This window comes from Schistocerca gregaria, chromosome 5 (assembly GCF_023897955.1).
Source record: "Schistocerca gregaria isolate iqSchGreg1 chromosome 5, iqSchGreg1.2, whole genome shotgun sequence".
Lineage (NCBI taxonomy): Eukaryota > Metazoa > Arthropoda > Insecta > Orthoptera > Acrididae > Schistocerca > Schistocerca gregaria.
In genome coordinates, this window is record NC_064924.1 from 148,095,947 (window position 1) to 148,110,018 (window position 14,072).

The 14,072-nt window shown below is 44.4% G+C and overlaps 1 protein-coding gene across 2 annotated transcripts in view; it reads right to left on the reverse strand.

The window, feature by feature from the left end:
* Positions 1-4,463: 4,463 nt before the first annotated feature.
* LOC126273047 (monocarboxylate transporter 2-like) overlaps positions 4,464-14,072 on the reverse strand; it is an 82,172-nt gene continuing 72,563 nt past the window's right edge. For both annotated transcript variants that reach the window (XM_049976443.1, XM_049976444.1), the window contains exon 8: positions 4,464-5,456. In XM_049976443.1, coding sequence (XP_049832400.1) covers positions 5,332-5,456 — 125 coding nt within the window. In that variant the 3' untranslated portion in view covers positions 4,464-5,331. The remainder of the gene's footprint in view (positions 5,457-14,072) is intronic.

Here is a 14,072-nt window from a genome sequence, read left to right on the forward strand (position 1 = left end):
ACTACGTCAATGTAACAATATGATTCCTCACACGGTAACATATAGACCACCAAAAAGATGATGTTCATCAATGTTCCAGTGCGCATTAGGTGTTCCCACCTCTCCCCATGTAAGGATACTTGAAAGATCCAGGAATGTGTGGTTCGAGAAATAATGCAGGCATTTATTAATTTAATTGAAGTGTGGTGCAACGATCGCATTGCACTTTCACCTGCAAGACACGCCAGTATTGCCACGTGTGTTTTGTATCGTTACAGAAGAATAACGATCTTCATTAATAATACAGACAATTTTGTTTTGGTGTTAAGAATTAGTTTTCGTACCTCAAACTTTCCACGCTGTGGAATCTTGTCCATCAATGCCATTTACTTGGACGAACCGAGGTGCCACAATTTTTGTCGAAGTGTTGACGACGCTAACGCACTGTATTTGGTGTTATGAGAAGATATACCTGCTTGATGTAGTTTAAATGATACACTCCACTAAATATCTTAGCAAAGCACATCATTTTATCTGCGATTTGCTGTAGTAAAGTGTGGTGGATAAACATGCAGCAGATATTAGTACTATTTAGTAACTGAGCATCGAGATGAGTCTGCAAACTTTTTTAGACAGCCATGCCACCATAGTTCCGATCAATAAACGTCGGAGCCTTCCTTAAAAGTTCGTTTCTGTGTACCCGTGGTACTTAACCACTAGTAATTCCAAGGGCACAAGTAATAAGAGATGCTCTATTAGCTAGTCAGTACAATTATTTTTTTCTAGTGTAGAACATTATGTGTTATCCTCTGGCCTTAAAATGATGCTTGGTTAGGTCATGAAATTTCGTTTTCGAACCACCAGGGACCTAGCCTCATTATACACTCCTGGAAATTGAAATAAGAACACCGTGAATTCATTGTCCCAGGAAGGGGAAACTTTATTGACACATTCCTGGGGTCAGATATATCACATGATCACACTGACAGAACCACAGGCACATAGACACAGGCAACAGAGCAGGCACAATGTCGGCACTAGTACAGTGTATATCCACCTTTCGCAGCAATGCAGGCTGCTATTCTCCCATGGAGACGATCGTAGAGATGCTGGATGTAGTCCTGTGGAACGGCTTGCCATGCCATTTCCACCTGGCGCCTCAGTTGGACCAGTTGGACGTGCAGACCGCGTGAGACGACGCTTCAGCCAGTCCCAAACATGCTCAATGGGGGACAGATCTGGAGATCTTGCTGGCCAGGGTAGTTGACTTACACCTTCTAGAGCACGTTGGGTGGCACGGGATACATGCGGACGTGCATTGTCCCGTTGGAACAGCAAGTTCCCTTGCCGGTCTAGGAATGGTAGAACGATGGGTTCGATGACGGTTTGGATGTACCGTGCACTATTCAGTGTCCCCTCGACGATCACCAGAGGTGTACGGCCAGTGTAGGAGATCGCTTCCCACACCATGATGCCGGGTGTTGGCCCTGTGTGCCTCGGTCGTATGCAGTCCTGATTGTGGCGCTCACCTACACGGCGCCAAACACGCATACGACCATCATTGGCACCAAGGCAGAAGCGACTCTCATCGCTGAAGACGACACGTCTCCATTCGTGCCTCCATTCACGCCTGTCGCGACACCACTGGAGGCGGGCTGCACGATGTTGGGGCGTGAGCGGAAGACGGCCTAACGGTGTGCGGGACCGTAGCGCAGCTTCATGGAGACGGTTACGAATGGTCCTCGCCGATACCCCAGGAGCAACAGTGTCCCTAATTTGCTGGGAAGTTGCGTTGCGGTCCCCTACGGCACTGCGTAGGATCCTACGGTCTTGGCGTGCATCCGTGCGTCGCTGCGGTCCGGTCCCAGGTCGACGGGCACGTGCACCTTCCGCCGACCACTGGCGACAACATCGATGTACTGTGGAGACCTCACGCCCCACGTGTTGACCAATTCTGCGGTACGTCCACCCGGCCTCCCGCATGCCCACTATACGCCCTCGCTCAAAGTCCGTCAACTGCACATACGATTCACGTCCACGCTGTCGCGGCATGCTACCAGTGTTAAAGACTGCGATGGAGCTCCGTATGCCACGGCAAACTGGCTGACACTGACGGCGGCGGTGCACAAATGCTGCGCAGCTAGCGCCATTCGACGGCCAACACCGCGGTTCCTCGTGTGTCCGCTGTGCCGTGCGTGTGATCATTGCTTGTACAGCCCTCTCGCAGTGTCCGGAGCAAGTATGGTGGGTCTGACACACCGGTGTCAATGTGTTCTTTTTTCCATTTCCAGGAGTGTACCTAAGAGTAACTGTCATAGATTACTGAATTGCCTGTTTAGCTTAGCCACACGTGATTTATACTAGTATAGAACAGTAACAAAGACAGGTTAGACTTGGAAGTAGCATTGTGGCAATTAATTTGCGAGCCCATAGTCAGGTATTAGGCGAGATGTATATCAGTAGTGTAACATGTATTTTGATAAATAATGACGATAGCTTAGATGCGGAAATACTGTATTTTACATCAATATTGTCAATATCTTTATGTATTTTTGATAAGTAATTCAGCTCATGCGGATAATGTGGAATATATCGTTTATGCGGTTCAGGTCGTTCTGATACTTTTGAACATGCCGCCAGTTTTAGCAGTTCGTGTCGTTGAGGCATTTTTGAACATGTGCAAAATGGCGGCTCTGGAGCTACATGCTGTTTGGCTGGTTGAGAGAGAGAGAAGAAAGAGAGAGAGAGAAGGAAATATTTATTGACGAGGCAGAATTTTTGCTCACGAAACTGTTGTCTCGTTGAATTTGACGAAGCATCTGGCTGATTTCCTGCATCTGCAGGTAGGCAACCCACGTGTGTCGTGTCATGTGCAAGGTACTGGGTACGGGACAGTACCTAAAACTAGGCCACACATTAGCCTGATATAGTTCTTTCACCTATTTTAATGGGTTGAATATCTCATATTACCAACGATCTTGGTCCAGTGGTAACACTGGTTCCCCTCAGATCAGCGAAGTTAAGTGCTGTCGGGCTGGGTTAGCACCTGGATGGGTGACCATCCTGTCTGCCGAGCGCTGTTGGCAATCTGCGTGCACTCAGCTCTTGTAAGGCAAACTGAGGAGCTACTTGATTGAGAAGTCGTGGCTCCGGCCTCGTAAACCGACATACGGGCGGCAGAGCGGTGTGCTGACCACATGCCCCTACATATCCGCATCCAGTGACGCCTGTGAGCTGAGGATGACACGGCGGCCGATCGTTACCCTTAGACCTTCTGAGGGCTGTTCGCATGGAGTTTAGTTGAGTTTAGTTTAGTTTAAATGTATTATATTAATTTAGAAATTCTGTACAGTTCAGCACTTGTAGGGTGGCAACTTGACCACTAACAGTACGTAGAGTGAATGTTAAATAAACAAAAATTCGTCACACTGCAGCGTCGTGCAGTGCGTACATGTTTTTCTCCTATTGCAGTATTTTGTTCATAGTTAAGCAGGGTTACACCCGAGGTAGCCTTCGTGTGATGACAGAGCACTCCACAGATAGCAGCATATGTTGTAATTTTAACATTGCTTTCCCGATAGTTATCTATTTCTTCCACTTTGTGCTTTAACGTACGTTGTCTTTTTTTAAATATTCGTTATTGTAGAGACCATATATTTGAATAATGCAGTAACAGAGTCGATTCATCAAATAAAATCACACAAAAATAAACTTCCATCCCGAAGGCAAATCTGGAAAGGAATGTTGTAACCAAAATTGACAGGTGTTCTGTCTTCCTCGCTTGTAATTTCACTTAAGTTGTCTTTTCGTTATTACAAAGAGAATCTATGCGAACACTAAAGTTACATGCTAGACACGTTATAAAAAATCACATAAAAGTAAATAACCTTCAAGGAAGCATTGCCCAAAAATGATTATTATAATCAGAATTTAATAGTGAGCATGTGATCTGCGTTTGTCTCTTTTTGGGAATACAGCTGCTTATCTGCTCCGTTTTACGTCTTGCTTTCTTTACTTCGTTAATTTTTTCAACTCTCCGTCTTAAGGATGACTGTGGCAGCTTGGAATGTTTCAGAAAGTGTTTTAAGATTCTTTATATCATGCATATGAGCACGCAAGTCTAGCAGCATTGCTCTATAGGAAGAGAGTATTTTACTGACGTTACATGAACAAACTATGATTAATATTACCGCACAAATGGCCATCGTCAAGAAGGAGCACTACTGACGCACAGCCGACGTCTGCTTTGAAAATTCTTTTCCTTTTGTAAAACGTCCCAATGACGCTCACAGTACGAGAAACGAATCAGCTGTCTAAATTTACTTAGATGCAATGGTAAATTACATAAGAAACAATCTTGACAATTACTTCATTAGATCCATGCCAATTACAGAAAACCAAATCTAGCTGTAGTAGCGTTGGAGTTAAGATCCTGTGGGTTATAGGATCACTATAACACTACTACACAGCATCTGATCGAACGATGTGACGATGGAAGTTCTCATAAATTACAACAGGGCAAACATTCAAACACAATTTTTATTTTCAATATAAAAATGGTATATGATTCCTGCGGAGTAGGGTCTTACCTTTGAAAATAAATTATATGGTGTTGATTCTAACACAGTACTTAATGTTCCAGTAGTGCGATTTTCTTCCAAACAATACCGCCTTATTACCTGAGACAATACTTTTGTTGCAATAAGCATATCTTGCTGCAGTTGCGCTTTGTATAGTTATGAACTGAAAATTTTTTATCGAAAAATGAATATGAGAGTGATAACTATACACAGGTTTTTATCACAAGTAAGTGCAGGGTAAGTGTTCTTGCAGCTGTGCCCTATACAATATTTTTGGCTCTCTATATTATGTCAGAAGAACGGGCTTCGGAACACTGACTTACTCTCAATATGACAGGCCTCCTATGTAAAGAAATTCACGAATAAGTTACTGAGACCTTGGCCAAACAGAGACCATGTTTGTTTACCCGTAGTTCGCACAACTCAGTTCTTAAGCTCTATAATACACAGCACACGGAAATATCGCTAAGATTCATTACCGACTGTCGCTTCAGAACACAAATTTTTCAGGTACAACTTGTAACAGGTCTATATGACAGATCTCCTCTGAGTGCTTATGCTCTGGAATGTTCACAGTACTAGGAAAGAGATAATATTGTCACATGCTTTTCGCGATTCCAGTGTTCCCTGCGGACACCGCAGATAGTTAGTTAGTGACATGTTTCACACGGTAGCATATTGCACGCAACAGGAACACTGTCATGTATTGAAAGTCATGGCGATTATTAATCGAACTCTGATCAAACGTCAAATAGATTCTGACAGCTCAAATTCATCTCTTGCGGCGACACCAGTGCAGTACGCCTTCGATGAGCCAGGACAGCATCGCTACAGCCAGCAGGAGCGACAGCAGGTGCATACACAACGGGTAATCCTCCGTCTCGTCACGGACGTAGCCTGAAAGAAAGAGAAATGTCATACAAAGTAATAACAGAATGAGATTTTCACTCTGCAGCGGAGTGTGCACTGATATGAAACTTCCTGGCAGATTAAAACTGTGTGCCCGACCGAGACTCGAACACGGGAAAGGCAAAGGTCCCGAGTTCGAGTCTCGGTCGGGCACACAGTTTTAATCTGCCAGGAAGTTTCAAAGTAATAACAGATAAAATAAAATGTTTATGAACCCGAAACGCAGTCAACAATATAACATAAGAATGAGCTTAATTTTTACAGGAACTCCTCAACAGAATAGGAGGACAGACCCATGAGAAATCTCTTCAGTTTCGATTTGTAAGCGCGTGGTTTACTGCTAAGATTTTTGAATTCTTGTGGTAGCTTGTTTAAAATGCACGTAGCAGTATATTCCGCACCTTTCTGCACAACGGTAAAGGAAGTGCAATCCAAATACTGGTTGGATTTCGGCCTAGTATTCTCTGAGTGAAAGCTGCTAATTCTTGGGAATAAGCTGGTATTTTTAACAAGAAACGACAGTAAAGAAATATATATTGAGAAGGCAATGTCAAAATGCCCAAACTATTGAACAGGGGTCGACAAGAGGTTCGCGAACTTACACCATGTATTGCCCGAAATGTCCGTTTCTGAGCCAAAAATATCCTAGCAGAATGGGAAGAGTTACCCCAAATTATAATACCATATGACAGAAGCCAATGAAAATAAGCAAAGTAAACTAATTTCCGTGTGAACGATCTCTTACTTCAGATACCGTTCGAATAGTAAAAATGGCAGCAGTAAGTCTTTGAACGACATCCTGAACGTGGGCTTTCCACGACAGTGTACTATCTATCTGAACACATAGAAATTTGAACTGTTCAGTTTCAATAATATGGCTATTCTGTGAAAATTAAAATGTAAGGTTTTGTTGAATTGTGTGCCAGAAACGGTAAAAACTGAGTCTTAATGTGATTTAGCATTAGTTTATTTTCTACAAACCATGAACTATGCCACGAAGTGCACTATCTGAAACAGAGCCAATGATGCACACAACATCCTATACAATCAAGCTAGTTTCGTCAGCAAACAGAAATATTTTAGAATTCCCCGAAATACTAGAGGGCATATCGTATATATAGATAAGCAACAAGAGTGGCCCAAACACTCGTCCCTGGGGCACCCCCCCCCTTCCCCACATTTGATGATACCCCACTCAGACCCCACATTGTGGCCATTCTCAACACTGTGAATAACGACCTTTTGCAGTCTGACGTTAAAGTAAGAGCTGAACCAATTGTGAGGTACTCCCCGTATTCCGTAATGGTCCCACTTCTGGAGCAGTACTTTGCGATCAACATAATCAAACGACTTAGCTAAATCAATAAATGTGTCCAGCATCCGAAACGTTTTGTTTAATAAATCCAGTACCTCACAGAAAAAAGAAAATACAGCATTTGCAGTTGAAGTTTAGTGATGTTTATAGATATTAAAGCAGGGGTGTTCAATATGCGGCCGCGGGCTGGATGCCACCCAAAGCAAGTATCAATGCCGCCTAACACGTGAGCATCTATCACAGGATCGGTAAAGAAAAAAATTCCATAAAAATCCGTTTACGTAAATTTATAATAAACTGAATAATTTCAATCTAAGACTCCAGTCACACGATGCGATTCTCTCATAGGTCCATTCCACCTTCCTTTTCCTTGTTAGGGTTCCGTGACCCAATTCTAACAAAGTAGCCTTATAAAATAGCTTTGTTGTCTGTTTGTCTCTCCATCGGTCCGACTTTTGATAACTATTTTTTAAGGACCAAATAGGCGTATCAAGTCAAAATTTATATCAGCCTCTTAGTCAATTCAGTCAAAAGATACGGCCATTTATGTCACATATTTTTATACTCGAAAATTCGCTCATCATAATATATAGCGTACCTCCCGTTGGCCTAAAATCATCAAATTTATCAAGAAGCAAGGCTTTAAAGTAAAAGCAAAGGGAAAAATCCGAAATTGTTAATTTGTAATTATATCACACGAAAAAATATTTCTGTTGTCATTTGTTATCCGAATTCAAACTTGAAATTAAAAGTTCTAAAATGTCTTGGAATCCCTGCCAGTGACAATGACGGTAACATGAAAAAGTCATCAATATCCGCGAATGCCGGAAGAAATAAACTGTCTATATAGCCGCAGAGCACAGTCCTACTGGGAACTGGTCAGTTTTGAATACAAAATTTATGGCGTCGAATAAGCTTAATTTGAAGCGTTCTTTTGGGGCACCGAACTGGAAGACAAGCTGGCAAAAGACTCAGTCATTACGGACAGCCATGAACATATTACGTCCCGAATTTTGTTGCGAATTTGAAGGTATCGATAAAGAACCAGTGGGATAACCACTGGAGACCCTCTGCCATCTCTTGGGGGGTGGTAATATAACGAGCTTTATCCATACGTCCTAGCTACATGGTGATATTCCAAACAAAACATCCCACGCTGGGTTTATAGAACGGTAATACGTCTAAAATTTAGCCACGGACGCTACGACAAACATCTTCACCGACTCGAAGGAAACTGACAATACCTGCTGTGAATGTGGAGAGGAAGAAAATCTTAGCCACGTGACTAACTGGTACAAATAACGAAGGGATGAGTTTGATGCCTTACCCCTTCTGATGAGGAACATGGGACGTTGTGGACCATTTAGCGTGGAAACACTCCTGGCAATAACAGACACTAAAACTTTCAGGTGGAAGATCTTCCATAGAAGGGAGGTAAGACCTTAAAGGAACTTTAGTGTCTTAACTAATTTCTCACATGTGTGTTATTGTGCCTTATTTTAATAATTTGTATGTTTTGTCTTGTTTCTATAAGGTTTCATAACCAAGGCAGTGTTGCTCAATTGCTCCCGGTAAACTCGCCATACAAAACTGTGAAATGAATGAATCTGGCCGGCCGGAGTGACTGAGCGGTTCTAGGCGCTACAGTCAGGAATCCTGCCTCCAGCATGGATGTATGTGACGTCCTTAGGTTAGTTAGGTTTAAGCAGTTCTAAGTGCTAGGGGACACATGACCTCAGAAGGTAATTCGCATGGTGCTCAGAGCCATTTGAACTTGAATCGGCGATACCATTATTTCGTGAGTAAACAAGAACATTTTTGATGCACCGTGCATGGCTGTATGGTTGTAAAAATCGAAGTCAACTGAAAACAAAAAATTAAAAAAATATAATATGAGGTGACATTCACAGTTGCTTTCTGATAAACTAGTCATCAGTTCAGCGAACCCTTCCAATTTATTTATAATGCTATTGTTGTTATTACTAAAGTATTATATGGCTTTTCCCTCGATTTCTCCTCTTTCCAGCAACGTTGTTACAGAAAGGAAATCATGTGATGCATAATGATGCCTGAATGAAACAGATGTCACATAACTCTTAAAATAGCGAAATCTACGCATCCTTTCAGTAGCGAAGATTTAGTGAAAGAATGCTTTGTAACTGCAGCAAGATTTTTATATCCACTGCAAACTGCTCGTTTCAAAACAAATCATCTTTCAAGTGGAACGGATTGCAGGCATGTTGCAGAAATGTTGAAGAAGTGCTGTCTGAAATCATATTGATTTATTTATTCGATGGCTATATAACCAGTGTCCTCTTCTTCGCCATATGTACACGGTGGAGGTGATGTAAGAACCGTTTAGTGTAGATGTGTCTCTACGCAGCTGATTGCAGTGGTGCTACTGAAGATCCTTGAACGCTGGAACTTGCCATTCGATTCATTTACTGGTAGTGAAAGGTGTATTTCTGTGTTATCTCCATCTACACATCCCATAGACTCATTTAAATTTTTGTTTCGCATGTTCCAGATAGAAGCTCTAAGTAGTCGAACAAAATGTTTGGCTGTGATATCAAAATGGAGAAGTAAACCATCACATGTGACTTCCTCAGGTAAAACATTACTATTTTGTTTCTACTAGTCCTGCAATGTACCTTCATCCAGGTGTAGCGGACCATCTGTAGTTGGTTGTAGAATATGAGTAGCAGATCCTTTATTTCAGAGACGCGCATGAACTCTGATCCCGTATGGTGCACATGCACCTGTATCCATCTCTTTCACCCAGTGCACACCTCCCCCTGTATCACACCACGCTGTATGTGTGTTAAGGGGGCACGGAGGTTGGAGCTGTGAAAGCAGTACGTGGTGCATGGAGCTTCGTTTCATACTTCTCAACAACATAGAACACAAGCAAAACAAATTTTTAGCATGATTTATTTATTTTTTATGTGCTGAATCATAATAAAATTTATATCAGCCACAAAATGTTGGCATATAGTCGTACACAGATAGTTGCAGATTTTCATCAGTCAGATTTAAACGTAATAGTGACTTTCTTAATTTCGTAAACGATCTAAAACCTCTCGCACACCTATGTTGATGGATACATTGTGGCCTCGTTATGGAGGCGCAGATACTCTTCACGAGTGAAACAAGACAGAACTCCTGAAGAATTTGTCTTTAAACAGGATTTAAACTGCAGATCGACCATTTATATCTGCAGGTGAGCTGGGGTTTTAACTGAAATGGCAAACGGTCTCTAAAACAGCTCAAAAACATATGTGCGACTCGCAATGTTCTAAGACATTTAGAAAACTGTTACTATAATTATTTCGACGCCACAAAGAATTGTTCAAAATTCACCTTTTCTTTAATGCCACTGAGCTTTGGAAAATGGAAGTGTTCTTTGTCAGGAGTTGTTCCTTCCGTAATGCAATTTTCTTATTAAATGCAGCCAATTTCTCCACGAAATGATAAATAAGTCGCTTCTCGCCTTGGGTTATCTTGTATGCCGTCAACTCTGTTTAAAATGCGAGACCTGCCCTCCGCTCCAGATCTTCTAATTTTCGTTTCTGCTTTCCTTTCTCTTTCACAAATTCAGCGTCAGCGAGTCTGAAACCGAAAACTTGTTCCAGGCTTGTCCTTTGACTTAACCAACGTACTTTGCAGTAATCTACAGAGTAAACGTTAATAAAACTGATGAATTGCAGGGAAGGATTCCTGACTATAAATGGGGGAAATAGGTCCTATGAGCACGTAGCCGGAAATGCATCGTTGCCGTTTTAGATGGCACTGACGAACAGAAGGTCCTCTGACCACGTGCCGTGTGTTCCTTGTGTTTTGCAGGCTGCGTGATTGACGCACAGTACTGTAAGCAGCAGAATGGTCTGATATTCATGTCGGGAACAAGCCGAGATGGTGTTTGTGTACGGCCAAGCAGCTGGAAACGCTCGGTTGTATGAAACCAAGCACTGTCACAGACACCAACGACATCCGATAACATTTGAAGCCCTTCTTGTGCGTATGTGTGAGCATGAGTCCTTTCACACAGACGAACGTGAAGGGAGGCGGCGCATTGTGAGTAAACCAGATTTACACTAGAGGATTCTACAGGATCTTGAGCTCCAAATAGTCCGCAACATGGAGTAAGCCAAAGAACGATTACGTGTAGCCTACATGACAAGCGCTAGTATAGCTATCACCTGCTACGAGAGCAAGGATTATCAGCAGCGGCTAACCCTCTACGAGAAGGATTCTGATTCTGTCGATAGTTGTTGGTCCATACCATGAAAATTAGGGTATTCCTGTCGTCAGTCCTCTCTGCCAATGAGGCGACATCAATTTGCATAATCGTCATCTATTGGCTACAGACAGTCCTCGGGCAATGTTTGATGCTTCAGAAGCGGTTCAGCATCAATACGTGGGCAGCGATTCTGGGCGATCTCAAACTTGGACCGGTTATTTTTCCACAACAGCTCGACAAGGAACGTATCTTTACTTGCTGCGGAATTCTCGTACTCCGCCTGGGCTGGTTGAGAACGTGCCTTTGGCAATATCACCAGATGGTTTCTTCATGACGGAGCACCACCGCACTGCTGCATTACTGTTCGCCAACACCTCAACAACATCTTCCGCTGACGTTGCATAGAACGGGGGGCCCTGTAGCAAGGACTGCTAGATCACCGGTTTTAAAACCGCTTGATTTTTACCTGTGGGGGCATCTGAAAAGCGTTGGGTATGCTGAACCACTTCCTGATGTGCAGACCCTTCAATAGCGTGTTCACGACGCCTGTGACGCTATTCGGAGAACTGAAGGAACCTACTAAACGGTGCATCCTTGCGATATGCGAACGGTTGCATTGAATCCCTTGGAGACTACTTTCAGCGTCTGGTGTGACGCGGCTGCGATGTAGCTCTGTACTGTTTTCGTGGACCGTCCATTTCCGGCCACCTGTTCATTGGACCTTCTTTCCTCCACTTCCAGCCACAAATACGTTCCTGTAGAACGTCTCCATACACTTCTTTCAATTCCATCGAAAACTATTGCAACAAGTAATGTAATAACGCGTACGACTTCAGAAAATTCACTACTCCCATCACAAATGCCGTCGTATGTCCCACGCCTGCATGCATGTTTTATGTACAAAATAACTAATCCCGCACAAATCGTCTTTGATCGGTATATTTTTTGACTTTCCTCCTGGTCTTTTAACGTCGTTTCATAGCAAATTTGCGACACCCATCGATATTCAAACTGCATAATAGATATTGAGAACTCTCATCCTTTTCGTTTGTGATTCCCTTTCGCTTTTAGAGGATTACAGAGATACATTGGCAGACTGCTTCTGTTTGTGCTAACAGTCACTGAACTTCCTTTAGGCGACTAATAGTGAATGATAAACAGCGATTAAAAAATGATTCCACCGAACTCAAGAAAGTTCTGCCAGTCAAAATAAGCCGCACCAAATGCTGGGAGAAAGCGTCTCATCGTACTGCTAAATGAAACGTCGCGCTATACCGAGAAGGACGGAGCAAAGCCAAGATGTACCGCGTAGTGCCGAGAGAGGACGATTATCGGACCTCACGTTGGCAATACACTGTGGCGCGTGCAGCGTAACACGCCGTCGCCGGCCCTGCTTTATGTCATGCGCTACAGGATTACAGAGTGAGGTGAATCTTTCGACAAAGGCTCAGAAGTTGAAATAAAAGTGGGGTCATCACCTCATCACCTAAACAATGGTTTTTAAGATCTTTTAATGAGAAATTACGTTGCTGGGTGCTTCGCTAGAAGACCAAGAGTTGAATATGAGTCACTCTGTAGTCGTAAGACACAACGTACCCCTATAGTATCAGGGGCGTTCAAGAAGAAACGAGCCGGAGTCTGGAATGCGCAAACCTGTGACAAGAGGGTAATATCGTGGCGTGCGTAACAAGGTGTGGTTCCGAGCAGAGCGTGGAAGTCCACTGCCCGTTGCTAGAGGACACGCGTGCACGTCACCTGATTAGGCAGAGCTACACTCCTGGAAATGGAAAAAAGAACACATTGACACCGGTGTGTCAGACCCACCATACTTGCTCCGGACACTGCGAGAGGGCTGTACAAGCAATGATCACACGCACGGCACAGCGGACACAGCAGGAACCGCGGTGTTGGCCGTCGAATGGCGCTAGCTGCGCAGCATTTGTGCACCGCCGCCGTCAGTGTCAGCCAGTTTGCCGTGGCATACGGAGCTCCATCGCAGTATTTAACACTGGTAGCATGCCGCGACAGCGTGGACGTGAACCGTATGTGCAGTTGACGGACTTTGAGAGAGGGCGTATAGTGGGCATGCGGGAGGCCGGATGGACGTACCGCCGAATTGCTCAACACGTGGGGCGTGAGGTCTCCACAATACATCGATGTTGTCGCCAGTGGTCGGCGGAAGGTGCACGTGCCCGTTGACCTAGGAACGGACCGCAGCGACGCACGGATGCACGCCAAGACCGTAGGATCCTACGCAGTGCCGTAGGAGACCGCACCGCCACTTCCCAGCAAATTAGCGACACTGTTGCTCCTGGGGTATCGGCGAGGACCATTCGCAACCGTCTCCATGAAGCTGGGCTACGGTCCCGCACACCGTTAGGCCGTCTTCCGCTCACGCCCCTACATCGTGCAGCCCGCCTCGAGTGGTGTCGCGACAGGCGTGAATGGAGGGACGAATGGAGACGTGTCGTCTTCAGCGATGAGAGTCGCTTCTGCCTTGGTGCCAATGATGGTCGTATGTGTGTTTGTCGCCGTGCAGGTGAGCGCCACAATCAGGACTGCATACGACCGAGGCACACAGGGCCAACACCCGGCATCATGGTGTGGGGAGCGATCACCTACACTGGCCGTACACCTCTGGTGATCGTCGAGGGGACACTGAATAGTGCACGGTACATCCAAACCGTCATAAAACCTATCGTTCTACCATTCCTAGACCGGCAAGGGAACTTGCTGTTCCAACAGGAAAATGCACGTCCGCATGTATCCCGTGCCACCCAACGTGCTCTAGAAGTTGTAAGTCAACTACCCTGGCCAGCAAGATCTCCGGATCTGTCCCCCATTGAGCATGTTTGGGACTGGATGAAGTGTCGTCTCACGCGGTCTGCACGTCCAGCACGAACGCTGGTCCAACTGTGGCGCCAGGTGGAAATGGCATGGCAAGCCGTTCCACAGGACTACCTCCAGCATCTCTACGATCGTCTCCATGGGAGAATAGCAGCCTGCATTGCTGCGAAAGGTACTGTACTAGTGCCGACATTGTGCATGC